Source organism: Pantherophis guttatus, chromosome 17 (assembly GCF_059756535.1).
Source record: "Pantherophis guttatus breed Tessera chromosome 17, ASM5975653v1, whole genome shotgun sequence".
Taxonomy (NCBI): domain Eukaryota; kingdom Metazoa; phylum Chordata; class Lepidosauria; order Squamata; family Colubridae; genus Pantherophis; species Pantherophis guttatus.
Genome location: NC_142079.1, coordinates 8,946,653 through 8,960,000, shown reverse-complemented (window position 1 = coordinate 8,960,000; position 13,348 = coordinate 8,946,653). Strand labels below are relative to the sequence as shown.

Sequence of the window (13,348 nt, the reverse complement as noted above, 5' to 3'; positions counted from 1 at the left end):
CCTTTCTCTCTCTCTCTCTCTCTCTCTCATAACCCAGCCGGGGAGAACCTTGAGAAGATGGGGTGAAGGGGAGGGAGCAGGAGATGGGGAAACGACCCCCAACTCTTAAAAGTTCCCACAAGCTGCAGTAACTGTTCTCCAGTTTACAGCGGCTTTTAAAGCTGAAATAAAAAGATGCCCTATTTTTGTTGTTGTTGTTGTTGTTGTTGTTGTTGTTGTTGTTGTTGTTGTTGTTGTTATTATTATTATTATTATTATTATTATTATTATTATTATTATTATTATACAAATTTATATACCGCCCAACTTCAGGCTGATTCATAGAAAATTCACATGAACACTGTCTACCTCTGTTTCTATACTTCTCTGTGTGTGGGGGGGTTCTCTGTCTCTCTCTCTCTCTCTCTCTCTCTCTCTCTCTCTGTGTGTGTGTGTGTGTGTGTGTGTGTGTGTGTGTGTCTGTTTCTCTGTGTGTTTCTCTGTCTCTCTGTTTCTCTCTCTCTGTGTCTCTCTCTCTCCCTCTCTCTCTCTCTCTTTCTCTGTGTATGTCTCTCTGTCTCTCTCTCATACACAGACCCATGGAAACGTTCCTCTTGTGAATCTAGGATAAAAACTGAAATAATTTCCCCTTGATACATTGTGGGATTGCACGTTACAAATTGCAGGAACCCAATATCGGGCATTTAATCACATTTTATAGAGAGAGTGCCAGATTGGAAGAAAGCTGGAGACGGGAGGGGGAGGACGTTGTACAAAGCCAGGGTTACCTTTAACCGTGGTCTCTTCACTAAACTGAGTTGGGTTCAGCTAAGCGTGGCTAGTGTCCTCTAGCCAGCAAAAAGAAAAAAAAAATGGATTGCTTACCGCAATCTTGGCTGCAAAAATCAGAGTGTTCTCTAGAGGGCAGCAGGATAGAGCCAATGGGTCGGGTCTGGTCTGTGCTGCCCTCTAGGGATGGTCCGTGGTATTGTTAGAGTCAGAAATAGGGAAATTATAACCCTGGGGGTGACGGGAAGGGGGCTTTGGCTTTCTATGTTGGGTAATCCAAATCCTTATTGTTGGTAAATTTTAGTTTATGACTGGATAGGTCTCTGCAATGCAACTCGATTTATTCCAGAAAACGTATTTTAGGACACCTTCACTTAAATCCACGTAGCACATCCATCGAGGATTACTTTTGGGGTTTCTGTAAAGAATAGTAGTGAAACTGCCCCCTTTTTTTAAATCCAAGGAATATGGATATGCATATGGAAGCAAAAATATTGAATTTATCAGGACGCCTCTCTCTCGGGGTAAAATAAAATAAAATAGCAAATTCTCAACTATGTGGAAAATTCCCTGATTTGGGGCTTCGTTTACTGCTAGATCGCGGCCCTTAAATCAGTTAGAAAACGACACCCAGAAAAACTGACATGGGGAAGACGTTAAAGGTCCACGAAAATGTTTTATTTTCCGCTCCTTTTTAATCGAGACAAACTCTCCGCAAAGAAAGAAAGCGCAGCGGCGCGCTTGAGTTCCAACCCTTCCTTTCCAACGACAGAGAAAAACTCCACGTGTATTCTTGCACGCGTTTCATTGCCCAAACCAGGTTAATTTGGGTCATGAAACGCCTGCAAGAAAACCAGCAAGCTCAGAGAGGACCAAGGACTCCTTCGCGTCAACCCTGAGCTACAAATAATCTCCTTTACTTTAGTTACAAGTCCGCGCGGCCACAAACCATTAGGCGTAAAAGGGGTCCGCTGGATCTCCACACTTTAATTCCAGATTTATATGATTTTTTTCCTTTAAAATGAAGGGGAAATAAAGGCATGGACACACAGAGGAGAAGAGAGGGGGGGGGCTATTTCTATTTCATTCCACCGCCGCCCCCCCCCCCCCAGCAAAATTTGGATAGTAACACGATCAATTTTGGTTTCAATTCAGTCCGGGTCCTTTTCTTTTTTTTAATGAAATGAGAACTGGCGTTTTCGGAGGACATTTTTCTGCAGCCCCTTCCCAGCTTTTAAGAGGCCTATATAGAGCGATTTTTCTAAAGAGGTTTGTTGCAAAAAAAAAAAAAAAAGAGGTTGCTTTCAATAGGAAAGCACGCCTAGATTTTTCACTTGCATTTAAGAGGGCCAGCAATATATTTTTCACCCAAAGCCGCGTTCTCCTTTTTTATAATCTCCTTTATATATATATATATATATATATAAATCCTCAAACAGGCTCCTTTCCTAACGGGGAGCGTCATTCATCGCGTTGGGTTTACTAGAAAAAAAATTAACAAAGCAAAACGTTTCAAAGGGAAGCGTAAACGGAATCCAAATATCAATAATTTTTCTGGGGTGGGGAAGGGAAAGAATGAATAATGTGTGCTGGTATTATATGCGAGCGTGCAGGCACAAATCCTGCATTCGCACATGCTTTAAAATGTATATACAGCCGCATGCTTTCATCCATACACGCAGGCACACCGTTTAAAACGTACACACAAACGCAGAGATATGTACACACGCTTTTATACATACATAAACAAAACACGCAGCTAAAACACACACAAGCACACACCGTGTTTTAAATTGTGTGTGTATGTATATGTATAATATATACACATGCATACATACACATACGTGCGCAGACTTGCATGCATGTGCGTTCATAGATACACATATATACCCATACATAGGTACACATTTATTTTAAATGTGTACATATGTATATATATATACACACACACGTACGTTTTCGTACACATGCACACAAGTATACATACACACACATATAAATTATATTAAACACATATATCTGCTTTCATAGATTTATACCCACACATAGGTACATATTTATTTTAAATGCATACATATGTACATACACACAATTTTCGTACACACGTACACAAGTACACACAAACACACACACATATACATTTAAGTTATACTAAATGTCAGGTTTCCATCACTATTTATTTATATCAAATAGGTGAAATTGATTGGTGGCCATTTTCTTCTAAATCCTTGCTCGATCCCATTCCTAACTATAGTAATATTTTCTCTTGCGGGAGGAGGGGGGCAGGGAAAGGCTATGAATTAATTAAGCAGGTTGTGATTGTCTTGGGGGGGGGCTGGCTTTGGATTCCCTCCCCCCCCAATTTGAGGGTTTTTTGAAGGCTTCAAGGCCAGCCACGGCTTAAAAAGCGTCACCAAAACTTCCCTCCGGAAAGGAGGCGAAAAGTTTTGCAAAAAGAGGCAGGAACATAAACGGGGAGTGAGTCACGGAATCTGTGGCTTGTTGAGTTTCTTTCACGCCCCCCTCCTCTCTTCCCCGCTCTGGATTTCATTGTTAATGTTGCTCTTTTTTTTTGCCACCTCCTCCTCCCTTTTTTGGGGGGGGGGCTAAATACGGGAACGATTCTGCCGGGGAGCTTTGCATGGCTAAGAACCGGAGCGGCCCAACCAGTTGGGGGCAATTCCATTCGGTCAAAAATCATCTGCACTCCGGCTTTTTCAATAAAGCTCCATTCGGGGAGGGAGGGAAGGAAAAGAAAGGAAGCAAAATAGGAGGGAAGAGAAGAGAAGGAAAGGAAAGGAGAGGAGGAGAGGGGAAAGAGGAAAAGAAAAGAAAGGAAGGAAGGAAAGCAGGAAAGAAGGGAGGAAAGAAAGAAGAAAGGAAAGGAAACAAAAGGGAAGGAAGGAAGGAAAGAAAGAAGAAAGGAAAGGAAACGAAAGGGAAGGAAGGAAAAGAAGGGAAGGAAAGAAGGAAGAAAGGAAGGAAAAAAGGAAGCAAGCAAGCTGGGAAACCCATTCTAAAACCCTGAGCCCCCTTGAACTTCAGAGCAATTCATTCAAAGGCATCCCCGTTTCCAAACCCCCTTCCTCGCAAAATAAACCACACGCGAAAAATTTGCACTGGTGGGTTTGAAAACACCCCCCCCCTTACACTTTCCCCCAAGGCCGACTCTCTAGATGTGTCAGAGGCAACCCCCATCATCCCCAGCCAGAGGGAAGGACGAAGAGGTGACTTGCATGGACGCTGGAGGCCTGGCTGGACACCGGCGAGTCAGGAGGACTAAAAACAGGTTTTTGAAACCTGAGGTTCCGGCGATATTTCCCTTACCCTTAATGAACTGATCACTTATCGCCACGAGCCAACACGGCTAATTATTCCTCTTCTGATTACTGACCCCGGCTTTGGTTACATTTTTCATTTCCTGCAAACTACGCAGACCCGCCTTCGATCGTGTGTGTGTCCCCGAAAAGTGATTTTTTTTTTTTTTGCTCCAGCTTGTACCTACTCTGAGAGTCGGACCCGAGTTTAAGGAAAACAAAAAGGGGCTTTACGAATAGAAAAGTGGAACTGACAAATGCTGAGCCGGAGGGGAATCATTGCAATAGAAGAGGCCTTAAGGAGGTAGGAAAAAAGCATGCGAGATCCGGCATGAGCTAGGAATTCACTTTTCAATGTTTCTTGCATTAATAAAATCACAATCTTTCTCTTTCTTCTCTCTCTCTTCTCTTCTCTCTCTTCTCTCTGTCTCTCTCTCTCTCTCCTCTTCTCTCTCTGTCTTCTCTCTCTTCTTTCTCTTCTCTCTCTGTCTCTCTCTCCTCTCTCTCTCTCTCCTCTCTCTATCTCTCTTCTTTCTCTTCTCTCTCTTTCTGTCTCTCTCTTCCTCTTCCTCTTCTCTCTCTTCTCTTTCTCTTTCTGTCTCTCTCTTTTCTCTCTCTCCTCTCTCTGTCTCTCTTTCTGTCTCTCTCTTCTCTCTCTTCTGTCTCTCTCTCTGTCTCTTCTCTGCGTGTCTCTCTCGTCTCTCTTTCTCTCTGTGTTTCCAGTCATTCTACAAAGGACGGTCGGCCGCACGTCGCCCCCACTTTATTCGGGAGCAAAAAAGCAGCGGAGGATTAAACAGTAAGGCGAACTCCGCCAGCATTTGGCATCCAAACGTTCCCCCATCCCCGATCCAAAGCCGTTCGCGACGTTTTCCCCGCAGCAAATTAACGGGGCACCCCAATAGACTTTTCCGCCTACCCCCCAAAAAAAAATTCCTGGGAAAAGACGCGCAAAAGTCGGCCGAGTCCTCGCAAGAGAGAGCAGGCGCGCAAGGCGGGCAACAACCCCCCCCTCGCTGCCCCCCAAATTATCCCTGGCTTTGGCGCACAGGCGGCGCAGCGAGGCCTGGGAAACGCGCGAGGAGGGGGAGCTGAGTCGCCTCCCCAGCTCCAAACGCCAGGGAAGTAGAGTTTCTACCCCCCCCCCCAGCCCCCCAAAAAGAAAGTCGCACGCATCTGCTTTAGAGAGACCCACCGAGGGGGAGGGGGGGGCTTCTAACCTGCCGGCTTTGGTGACGATCATTTCGGTGCCCAGTTGATTGAATTCGTCCCACAGCGCTTTCATCTCCAACTGGACGCTGATGTTGGCCACTTTGGGGTTCTTCTTGACCGGAGCCTTGGTCGAGGCCGGGCCCGATCCTCCAGAGCCGGAGCCCGGTCCGCTGCTTCCTCCTCCTCCTCCTCCTCCTCCTCCACCGCCGCCTCCTCCTCCTCCTCCACCGCCCCCGCCGCCTTCGGGAGCCTCGGAGCCCACCGGGAGTGGAGGGTTGTTGCTGGCCGCCGCTCCGGGCGCGAAGGAGTAGCCGCCGTGTTGCGCCTGGCCGTGGTGGCGGTGCGGCGGTTGTTGGTGCTGGTGCTGCTGGGCCGGCGGGTGGTGAGGCGGCGGCTGGGCCGAGCAGGGGTCGTAGTGGGGCGGCTCATGTTGGCCGTAAGTCTCTCCGGCCGGGGAGGGCGGGAGGTGAGGGTAGCCCGCCGCGGCGGCCGCGGCCGAGTTGAGGCTGCTCAGGCTGTTGGCGGTGAAAGCTGCAACATCGCAAAAATGGGAGAGCTGCGTGAGCCACGGGCTGGAGACGGCTGAGATCATTCCAGGCAGGCGGCGAGGAAGAAGAGCCAGAGGGAGAGAGGGAGAAAGAGAGAGAGTGTGAGCAGCGGAGGAGGAGGAGGAAGAGGAGGAGGAGGGCGGAGAGGGCACCCAAGCGCAGCCGGCCGGCCTGGCTCCCTCGCCTGCCCGCCTGCCTTCTTCCCTCCCTCCCTCCCGCTGGGCTCTGGGCCGCCCCGTCGTGGCCCGCCTCCACTTATAGCACCCCCGAACCGCCAGCCAGCCAGCCCGCCCGCCAGCCAGCCGGCCAGCCGCGTGCGCGCCCTGGGAACGCGCGAGCAAGCGGCTGCCTCTTTGCGCTCTCCTCCGGCCCCGTTTTTGCGCTCGGCCAAGTTCGAGCCTGGAGCGCGCACGTCCCACCCACCCCGCGCGCGCGCTCCCCCTTCTTCTCCACCCCCCCTTCTTTCTTTCTCCCCCGCCCCCTTAAAGTTAAGGAGAAAGGGGGAGGGGAAGGGAAGGCCTGCCCTTCCCCACGTCCAACCGAACGGTCTTCTCCCCGGAGCGGAGCCAAAACAGTCCTTGCGCGCAGCCAAGGCTGGGTTTGCGCGCTGTTAACTCCCTTTTTCTCCACTCAGCGCGCTCCTCCTGCTTCCAGGGCGCGTTCCCAAGCGGGGAAAGGGGAGGGAGCAGCGGCGGCGGCGGCGCGCCTTTTGCCTCTTCCTAGGGAGCGCGCACCGCGGCTCTTTGGCTGCTCTCCTTCCCTCCGAGCGCCAGCAGCGGCAAGGAGCTTCTCCCGCCCCTCTCCTCCTCTTCCTTTCTCTCGGGCCTCCCAAGCCTGGAGGGGAGCAGCAGGCGAGGAGGCGGCCAACAATGTGCTCGCAGCCGCCGACGGGCGAGGCTGGTTCCCCCACTCCCCAAACCTTGTTCGCTTCTCTTTCTCCCGGCTTGGCTACCAGGCTCCCTCGCCGGGTGTCCCCGAGGCCGCCGCCAAACCGGTTCTGATTTGATTTTCGCTTTTTCCTCCCCGCCTTCCTCTGAGATAAGACGGAGCGGGAAGAGGGGGTAGCATCACCTTTGCAGGTAAACCGCCCCCCCCCACCCCGGGAATGTTTGACGGGGAAAGCAATTCGGTCTCGGGCGAAAAGAAGGGGGTGGGCTGGCTTCTAACGTTCATCTCTCTCTCTCTCTCTCTCTCTCTCTCTCTCTCTCTCTCTCTCTCTCTCTCTCTCTCTCTCTCTCTCTCTCTCTCTCCCTCCCTCCCTCCCTCCCTCCCTCCCTCCCTCCCTCCCTCCCTACGGTATCTACGGCATCTATCTATATCTCTCTATCTACGGTATCTACCTACCTACCTACCTACCTACCTACCTACCTACCTACCTATCTATCTATCTATCTATCTATCTATCTATCTATCTATCTATCTATCTATCTATCTATCTATCTATCTATCTATCTATCTATCTATCTATCTATCTATCTACCCCCCTCTCTCTATCTAGGGGTTATTGACAATCTGTTTAGCTCCTGTTCTCCCGTTCGCCCTTTCTGCCGGAGGAATTTGGCTTCCACCAGCAAGAAGTAGGAACGGGGGAGGGGGCCTCCTATCTCGCAACCCCTTCACACTGGCCTTGTCCTGATCTTCTCCATGCCCCCCACCCACCCACCCACTCTAACCCTGCCCGGTTGGGCCGAGGCTAGAGACCGAACGAGGTCCCCTTCCGAAAGGGATCTGAACAGAATTCAGAAGGAGCCTCATTCTGAAGACACCGCCGCTGGTCCCGCTCCCCAGCCGGCGTTTAAGGTCCGGCCGATCTATAATCGGGGCGATCGGAGCCTTGGAATTACGGAGCGAAATGCCTGCCCTGGAAGGACGGACTCCAGAGGAATTTGGATGGGATTTATTTCTCGTTCTGGAGAAGGAGAAAATTTTGGTTCGCCTTTGGAGATTTGCAGCGGGAGAGGAGAACGCGCGATCCAGCCTCCGTTTTATTTTAATGTCAAATAGATAAGGCGGGGTGGACGGGGGGGGGAGGGGGACGAGGAAACGAGCCAAGCGTTTTTCCATGCATCCTTCCAGCTCCCCTCGCCACCCCCCACCCCTGTCCAATAATTTCCTACCGCGGTTTCCCCTCGAAAGCCCTTGAAACCCGCTGGCGAGCTAGAGAGTTTGCGTTTTCAGGCAAAGGCTCCGCGATTTGACATGGGCGGAGGAGACGCCATCATTTCCTTGACTTCCCGCGATTAAACTTTTTGATACCGTCGCTATTTATTATGCGAGAGAATAAGGGCAAGGGCTTTTGATTATTATTGTTGTTGTTATTGTTGTTGATGATTATGTGCCATTAAGTGGGTGTCGACTTTTAGGGTTATTTGTAATAGTATGTGCAGTAATTAGAATAGGTAGGTAGATAGGTAGATAGATAGATGAATTTAGATAGATAGATAGATAGATAGATAGATAGATAGATAGATAGATAGATAGATAGATGAATTTAGATAGGTGAATTTAGATAGATAGATAAATTTAGATAGATAGATGAATTTAGATAGATAGATAGATAGATAGATAGATAGATAGATAGATAGATGGATGACTAGGTGGCTCAAGTGGCTGAGCTTGTCGATCAGAAAGGTCGGCAGTTCTGCGGTTCGAATCCCTAGTACAGGTCTCCTGCGTGAGCAGGGGGTTGGACTAGATGACCTCCAAGGTCCCTTCCAACTCTGTTACTTAGATAGATAGATAGATAGATAGATAGATAGATAGATAGATAGATAGATAGATAGATAGATAGATACATACATACATACATACATACATACATACATACATACATAATTAGGATAGACAGACAGACAGACAGACAATAGAGTGTCTGTGTTTTGTGTGTGTGTGTGAGAGAGAGAGAGAGAGAGAAAGAAAGAAAGAAAGGGAGAGGGAGAGGGAGGGAGGGAGGGAGAGGGAGGGAGGGAGAGGGGATTTTTTTTCTGAACCAGTCTGGGACATTTTAAAGGATCTCGACCCAAGCCGAAGAACCCTTTAGATAGAAAGAAGTGAATAAAATTCAGGCCAAGCTCTGCTGTTTATTTTCCCTTCCCACCCTCCGTTCTTCTTCCAAAGGCTCCACTGCTATTCTGCGCTCAGTTAGGAGGGTTTTTTTTTTCCCAGCGCCTAATTTGTAGGATTTTTTTTTCTTCCTTTGATAGCCACAGCCTCTCGACCTCCATCGCAAATATTTGGGACAAATATTTAGGTCAAAACCCTTGCGGGCTTCTCCGCTGTTCTCCAGTTCAGAGAAATATTTTGGTTTTTCCAAGGCCTGGGTCAGCCGTCAAGGCGAGACTGCTTTCTTTGTCCTTTCAAATGGAGCCACAATGTTATTTTACACGCGTAAAATATTTGTCTGAACGATGGTGTCATTCCTTCCCATTTTATTCCTTTTCATCTCTTTCTGCACTCTGTAAACTGTGAACTGATTAATTATTTGTATCCTGCATCATTATTATTTACTACAAATAAGGCGGCGAATATATCCATCACACCTTCCTCCTACTTTCCCCCAACAACAACCCTGCGAAGTAGGCTGGGGCTGAGAGAGACTGACTGGTCCGAGGATACCCAAAGTGGCTTGCGTGGCTAAGGCGGGACTAGAACTCACCGTCTCCTGGTGAGTCAAAGTCACCCAAAGTCACCCAGTCGGCCTTTCACAGCTAAGAAGGGACTTGAATTCACCATCTACCCTGCCTCCTCCTCCTCTTACTGAGTTGAAGACATTAAAAATAAATAAATAAATAAATAACAAATAATCAATCAATCAATCAATCAATACTTCCTAAATCACCCGCACACTTTAAGGAGAACTGTATTAAATTTTTATTTTGGAGAGGAGCAGTGCTTATGTGCGAGGTTTTGGCCACTGCTTCAGTTGTGACAGCGTTAGCCCCCAAAAGCTCTTAGCTGAATTAATGAAATCGTGGCTTATTCAAAACGAGAGTTTTACGGTGGGCAAGATCCAGGGACGCTTAAATAACTGCAAAGCTTGGCCCGCTGAGCTAAAAAATGTATTTTTTAAAAAAAAATATGTGATTCTATAGGAACAGAACTGGGCAACACACAAAAGGCTGCTAACCGGTTTTGCGTGCTTAATTAAGTCTGAAACTCAACTTTGTGGGCAATTAATGCCATCTAGAGACCCATCTGTGGGTCTCTAAATCCAGCCTAAAACAAACGCACGGAAGTTGGTTTTATTTTTTATTTTGTCCTGCACGGGAAAAAAACACAAGCCATTTTCGACTCTCTTAAAAGAAATAGTCCCTTTAAAAAAGAGGGGGGGAAAGAGAGAAAAGGATCACACCCTGCGGCTGAAGAGCAAAACCTTTGCGATTCTTCATCCCAGATTTTGATTAACCATGGTTTAGCAACTCATCGATTTAAAAAGAGTCTTAGACTAGGTTTTTTTTTAAAAAAAATCTCACTTTAAGCCACTTTATAGTTCAGGAGTTCTCCCCAGGAGCTAAGGGGCCCAAAGTATATTGTGTGAATCCGGGGTATTCCTGGCCTCTGACACGCGGCATACCACCCCTTCCCCTCTCCAGGCAAACCCACAGACACGCGAGTTTGCCCTGGAACTCTACAGCTCGGTGGCAAGTTCGCTAATTGACAGGAAGCTGTCATTAAAAGAGTTAACAGCTTCTGTTAGCTTTATCTCCAGTTCTTGAGCTTAATCGTAGCTTCTGGGTTGTTTCCCCCATTGGAAGAGACGCCCCTGGAGAAAAATATTCAATGTTTGCATCCCAGTTAGATAGCTATTTCTGTTCGGGAGGTGTCCCAGTGGAGAATTTACTCCTCGGAAACTAAGGAGACAATCCTTTGATATAAAAATCTCTGGGTTTCTATTCCGATTATTTAGAGACAGCGCGTTACTCAACTAACTAAACCTTAACTAAACGTTTACTCAGACAATCCCGCTTGCTTAAGCAGCAACAGCAGGACTTGCCCAGCGGATTTACTCCGAACTGGCCTGAGCCGACTTTTTCTAGGCTGACCCAACACACTAAGCCGTAGCAATAGTGGACTACGCTCGACCGGAGATTTCAACTCCTCTGCTTGTGTGAATGCGGCTGGATCTGGTGTCCGGGTGGGCTCATTTGGTGAGTCCTAAAAAGAGACCCAGGCCCATAGACCTGTCAACAAAACCGTGGGGGATCAATGGGGCAGCGAGGGAGGGGAGGAGACGTCTCCCTTCCCCCCCACCCCAACCATTTCAAGCCCAGCTTTTCTGGATGCCTGAAGAGGGAGGACGCAGAGAGACAATCTGGGGTTCATCCGAAAACAAGCCAACTTTGACTCCTTAGTTCTCTGCACCTTGCCTGGATCTGGGCCACCTGAAGTTTCGAATCCACGGGTTTACAGCGAACGGATCTTTCAGGTTGCTAATTCTGGGGGTGTTCCTTAGGGACGCGCGTCTTTGAGACCACACAACCACGGTTGGAAAAAGGGAGAAGGAGAAGGAGAAGGAGAAGGAGGAGAAGGAGAAGGAGAAGGAGAAGGAGAAGGAGAAGGAGAAGGAGAAGGAGAAGGAGAAGGAGAAGGAGAAGGAGAAGGAGAAGGAGAAGAAGAAGAAGAAGAAGAAGAAGAAGAAGAAGAAGAAGAAGAAGAAGAAGAAGAAGAAGAAGAAGAAGAAGAAGAAGAAGAAGAAGAAGAAGAAGAAGAAGAAGAAGAAGAAGAAGAAGAAGAAGAAGAAGAAGAAGAAGAGGAGGATGAGGACAGATTCGGGGTCCCACGACCCCTCCAACTCAGGCCGGCCAAGCCTTGATCGTAAGTGTCCCGATGCCGTGTTTTTTGGAAGGCGGTTGGATTTCAGCTCCCGGTCGAAAAGGACGGCAGCCGAGGACATCCTAAGGGCGCCGGGCTGGGGAAAACCGGCGTGGCTCGCTGGACAGCTGGCGCTGCCGCCCTTTAGGATTCCTGCGCCTCCATCCCGCGTTGGCTTGAAGGGCAAGAGCCCCCGAAAAGCCGGCTTATTCGGAGACCCTCCACCCCCCCTCCCTTTAGTTCAACTGGAAGGGAAGGGTTCGTTTCCAAAAGCGGAGGGCAGCCTTAGGAACGGAGGGGAGCGTCTTTAACCAGAGGGAGTTTAGGTTCCCTATTTGAGTTTAATGAACACATTTTAAATCGTGTTTTATTCCTATTCCAATTTCATTTGAAATTGTTCCTATCAAATGTTTGCAATAATTGTTTCTGGAACTTTGCACTTTGATATGGCCCAAGGGCTAATCAATAAATAAAGATGATTATTTGAGGTTAGGGCGAAAGAGCAGGCAGATTTAAAAGGGGTGGGTGGGTTAAGGAGGGGGGGATTTCTTCCCCCATTCAATCCCCTTCGCCCGAATCTCGGCGGGGGAGGGTGGTCCCTAGAGGGGCGGCGGAGAGCAAAGCAGCCTCAGAGTTCAGACCCGCGCACGTACCCCCGGCCGTGATCCCCCCCCCCCACTCTCGCCGCCTTACCTTCCATGTCTCGGGTGACTGCGCTGAAATGCATCCTTCTCCGGGAGGCGGCGGCGGGGTGGTGGTGGTAAGCTTTGCGAAGCCTCCCGCCGGCGAAGGCGGTGCCGGGCTGACAGTCGAGCGCAGGTTCTTCCTCTTCTTCCTCCTTCTCCTCCCCCTCCTCCTCTTCCTCCTCCTCCTCGCTGGCGGGTTCGACGGCTGCAATCAAAGAAGCGATGCTGAACGCGTTGGCCTTGGGGGACAAGGGGCTCGCCTCGTCCATGGGGCGGGGGGGGGTGTAGGTGGGTGGGTATTTGCGGGGAAGCCCACCCGACGGCGCGCTCTCCGAGCCCAGTTCAGCGCTCCATGGGCGGCTGGCGTGGACGCGGCCGCAACGAGTGGCGAGGAAAGGCAAGCGGGAACGGAAGCTTCCAACGCGGCTCTCCAGCTCTCCCCTCCCCGCCCGGGGCCCGTCCCTCCCCTCCCCGCCCCTCCCCAGCCCCCTCTCCGCTCCCTCCAACCAGCTGCCGGAGAGCGCCCGCCGAGCGCGCCTTCGCCCTGCCCCGTTGGCGGCAGGCAAAGGCAGCGATCCGGACCCGTTTGCGCCGAATTCAAGCCCGGGTTGGATGCGCAAGCGAGACACGGATCTTCCTTTCGCTTCCCCGTCGGCCAACTCGCCACGGGATAAAAGGGACACCAATATCGAAGGAACAGTGAGATATTGAAGCATTAAAGGGATGGGACAAAAATGAAATGGGAATGACCAAAATTAAAATCATTTAATATTTTATTAATAATAGGACTGGGTGTTTTGTTAATTTATTTATTGGTTCGATTTATATGCCGCCCTTCTCCGGAGACTCAGGGCGGCTTACAATGCGTTAAGCAGTAGCCTTCATACTTTTGTATATACCTGCTTAGTAGGGCTTTCGGCCCCCCCTAAGCGGTGTTCTTTTTTAATACGAAGTCAGCATATTGCCCCCACAATCCGGGTCCTCATTTTACCTACCTCGGAAGGAT

At 49.4% G+C, this 13,348-nt stretch overlaps 1 protein-coding gene across 1 annotated transcript in view; it reads right to left on the bottom strand.

Annotated features, from left to right (window-relative positions):
- Positions 1 to 12,741, bottom strand: part of TBX1 (T-box transcription factor 1) — a 50,764-nt gene extending 38,023 nt beyond the window's left edge. The window contains exons 1-2 of the mRNA XM_087880247.1: positions 12,350 to 12,741; positions 5,306 to 5,879 (exon numbers count right to left, since the gene is read on the bottom strand). Coding sequence (XP_087736373.1) covers positions 5,306 to 5,879; positions 12,350 to 12,611 — 836 coding nt within the window. The 5' untranslated portion in view covers positions 12,612 to 12,741. The remainder of the gene's footprint in view (positions 1 to 5,305; positions 5,880 to 12,349) is intronic.
- Between the last annotated feature and the right edge of the window lie 607 nt (positions 12,742 to 13,348).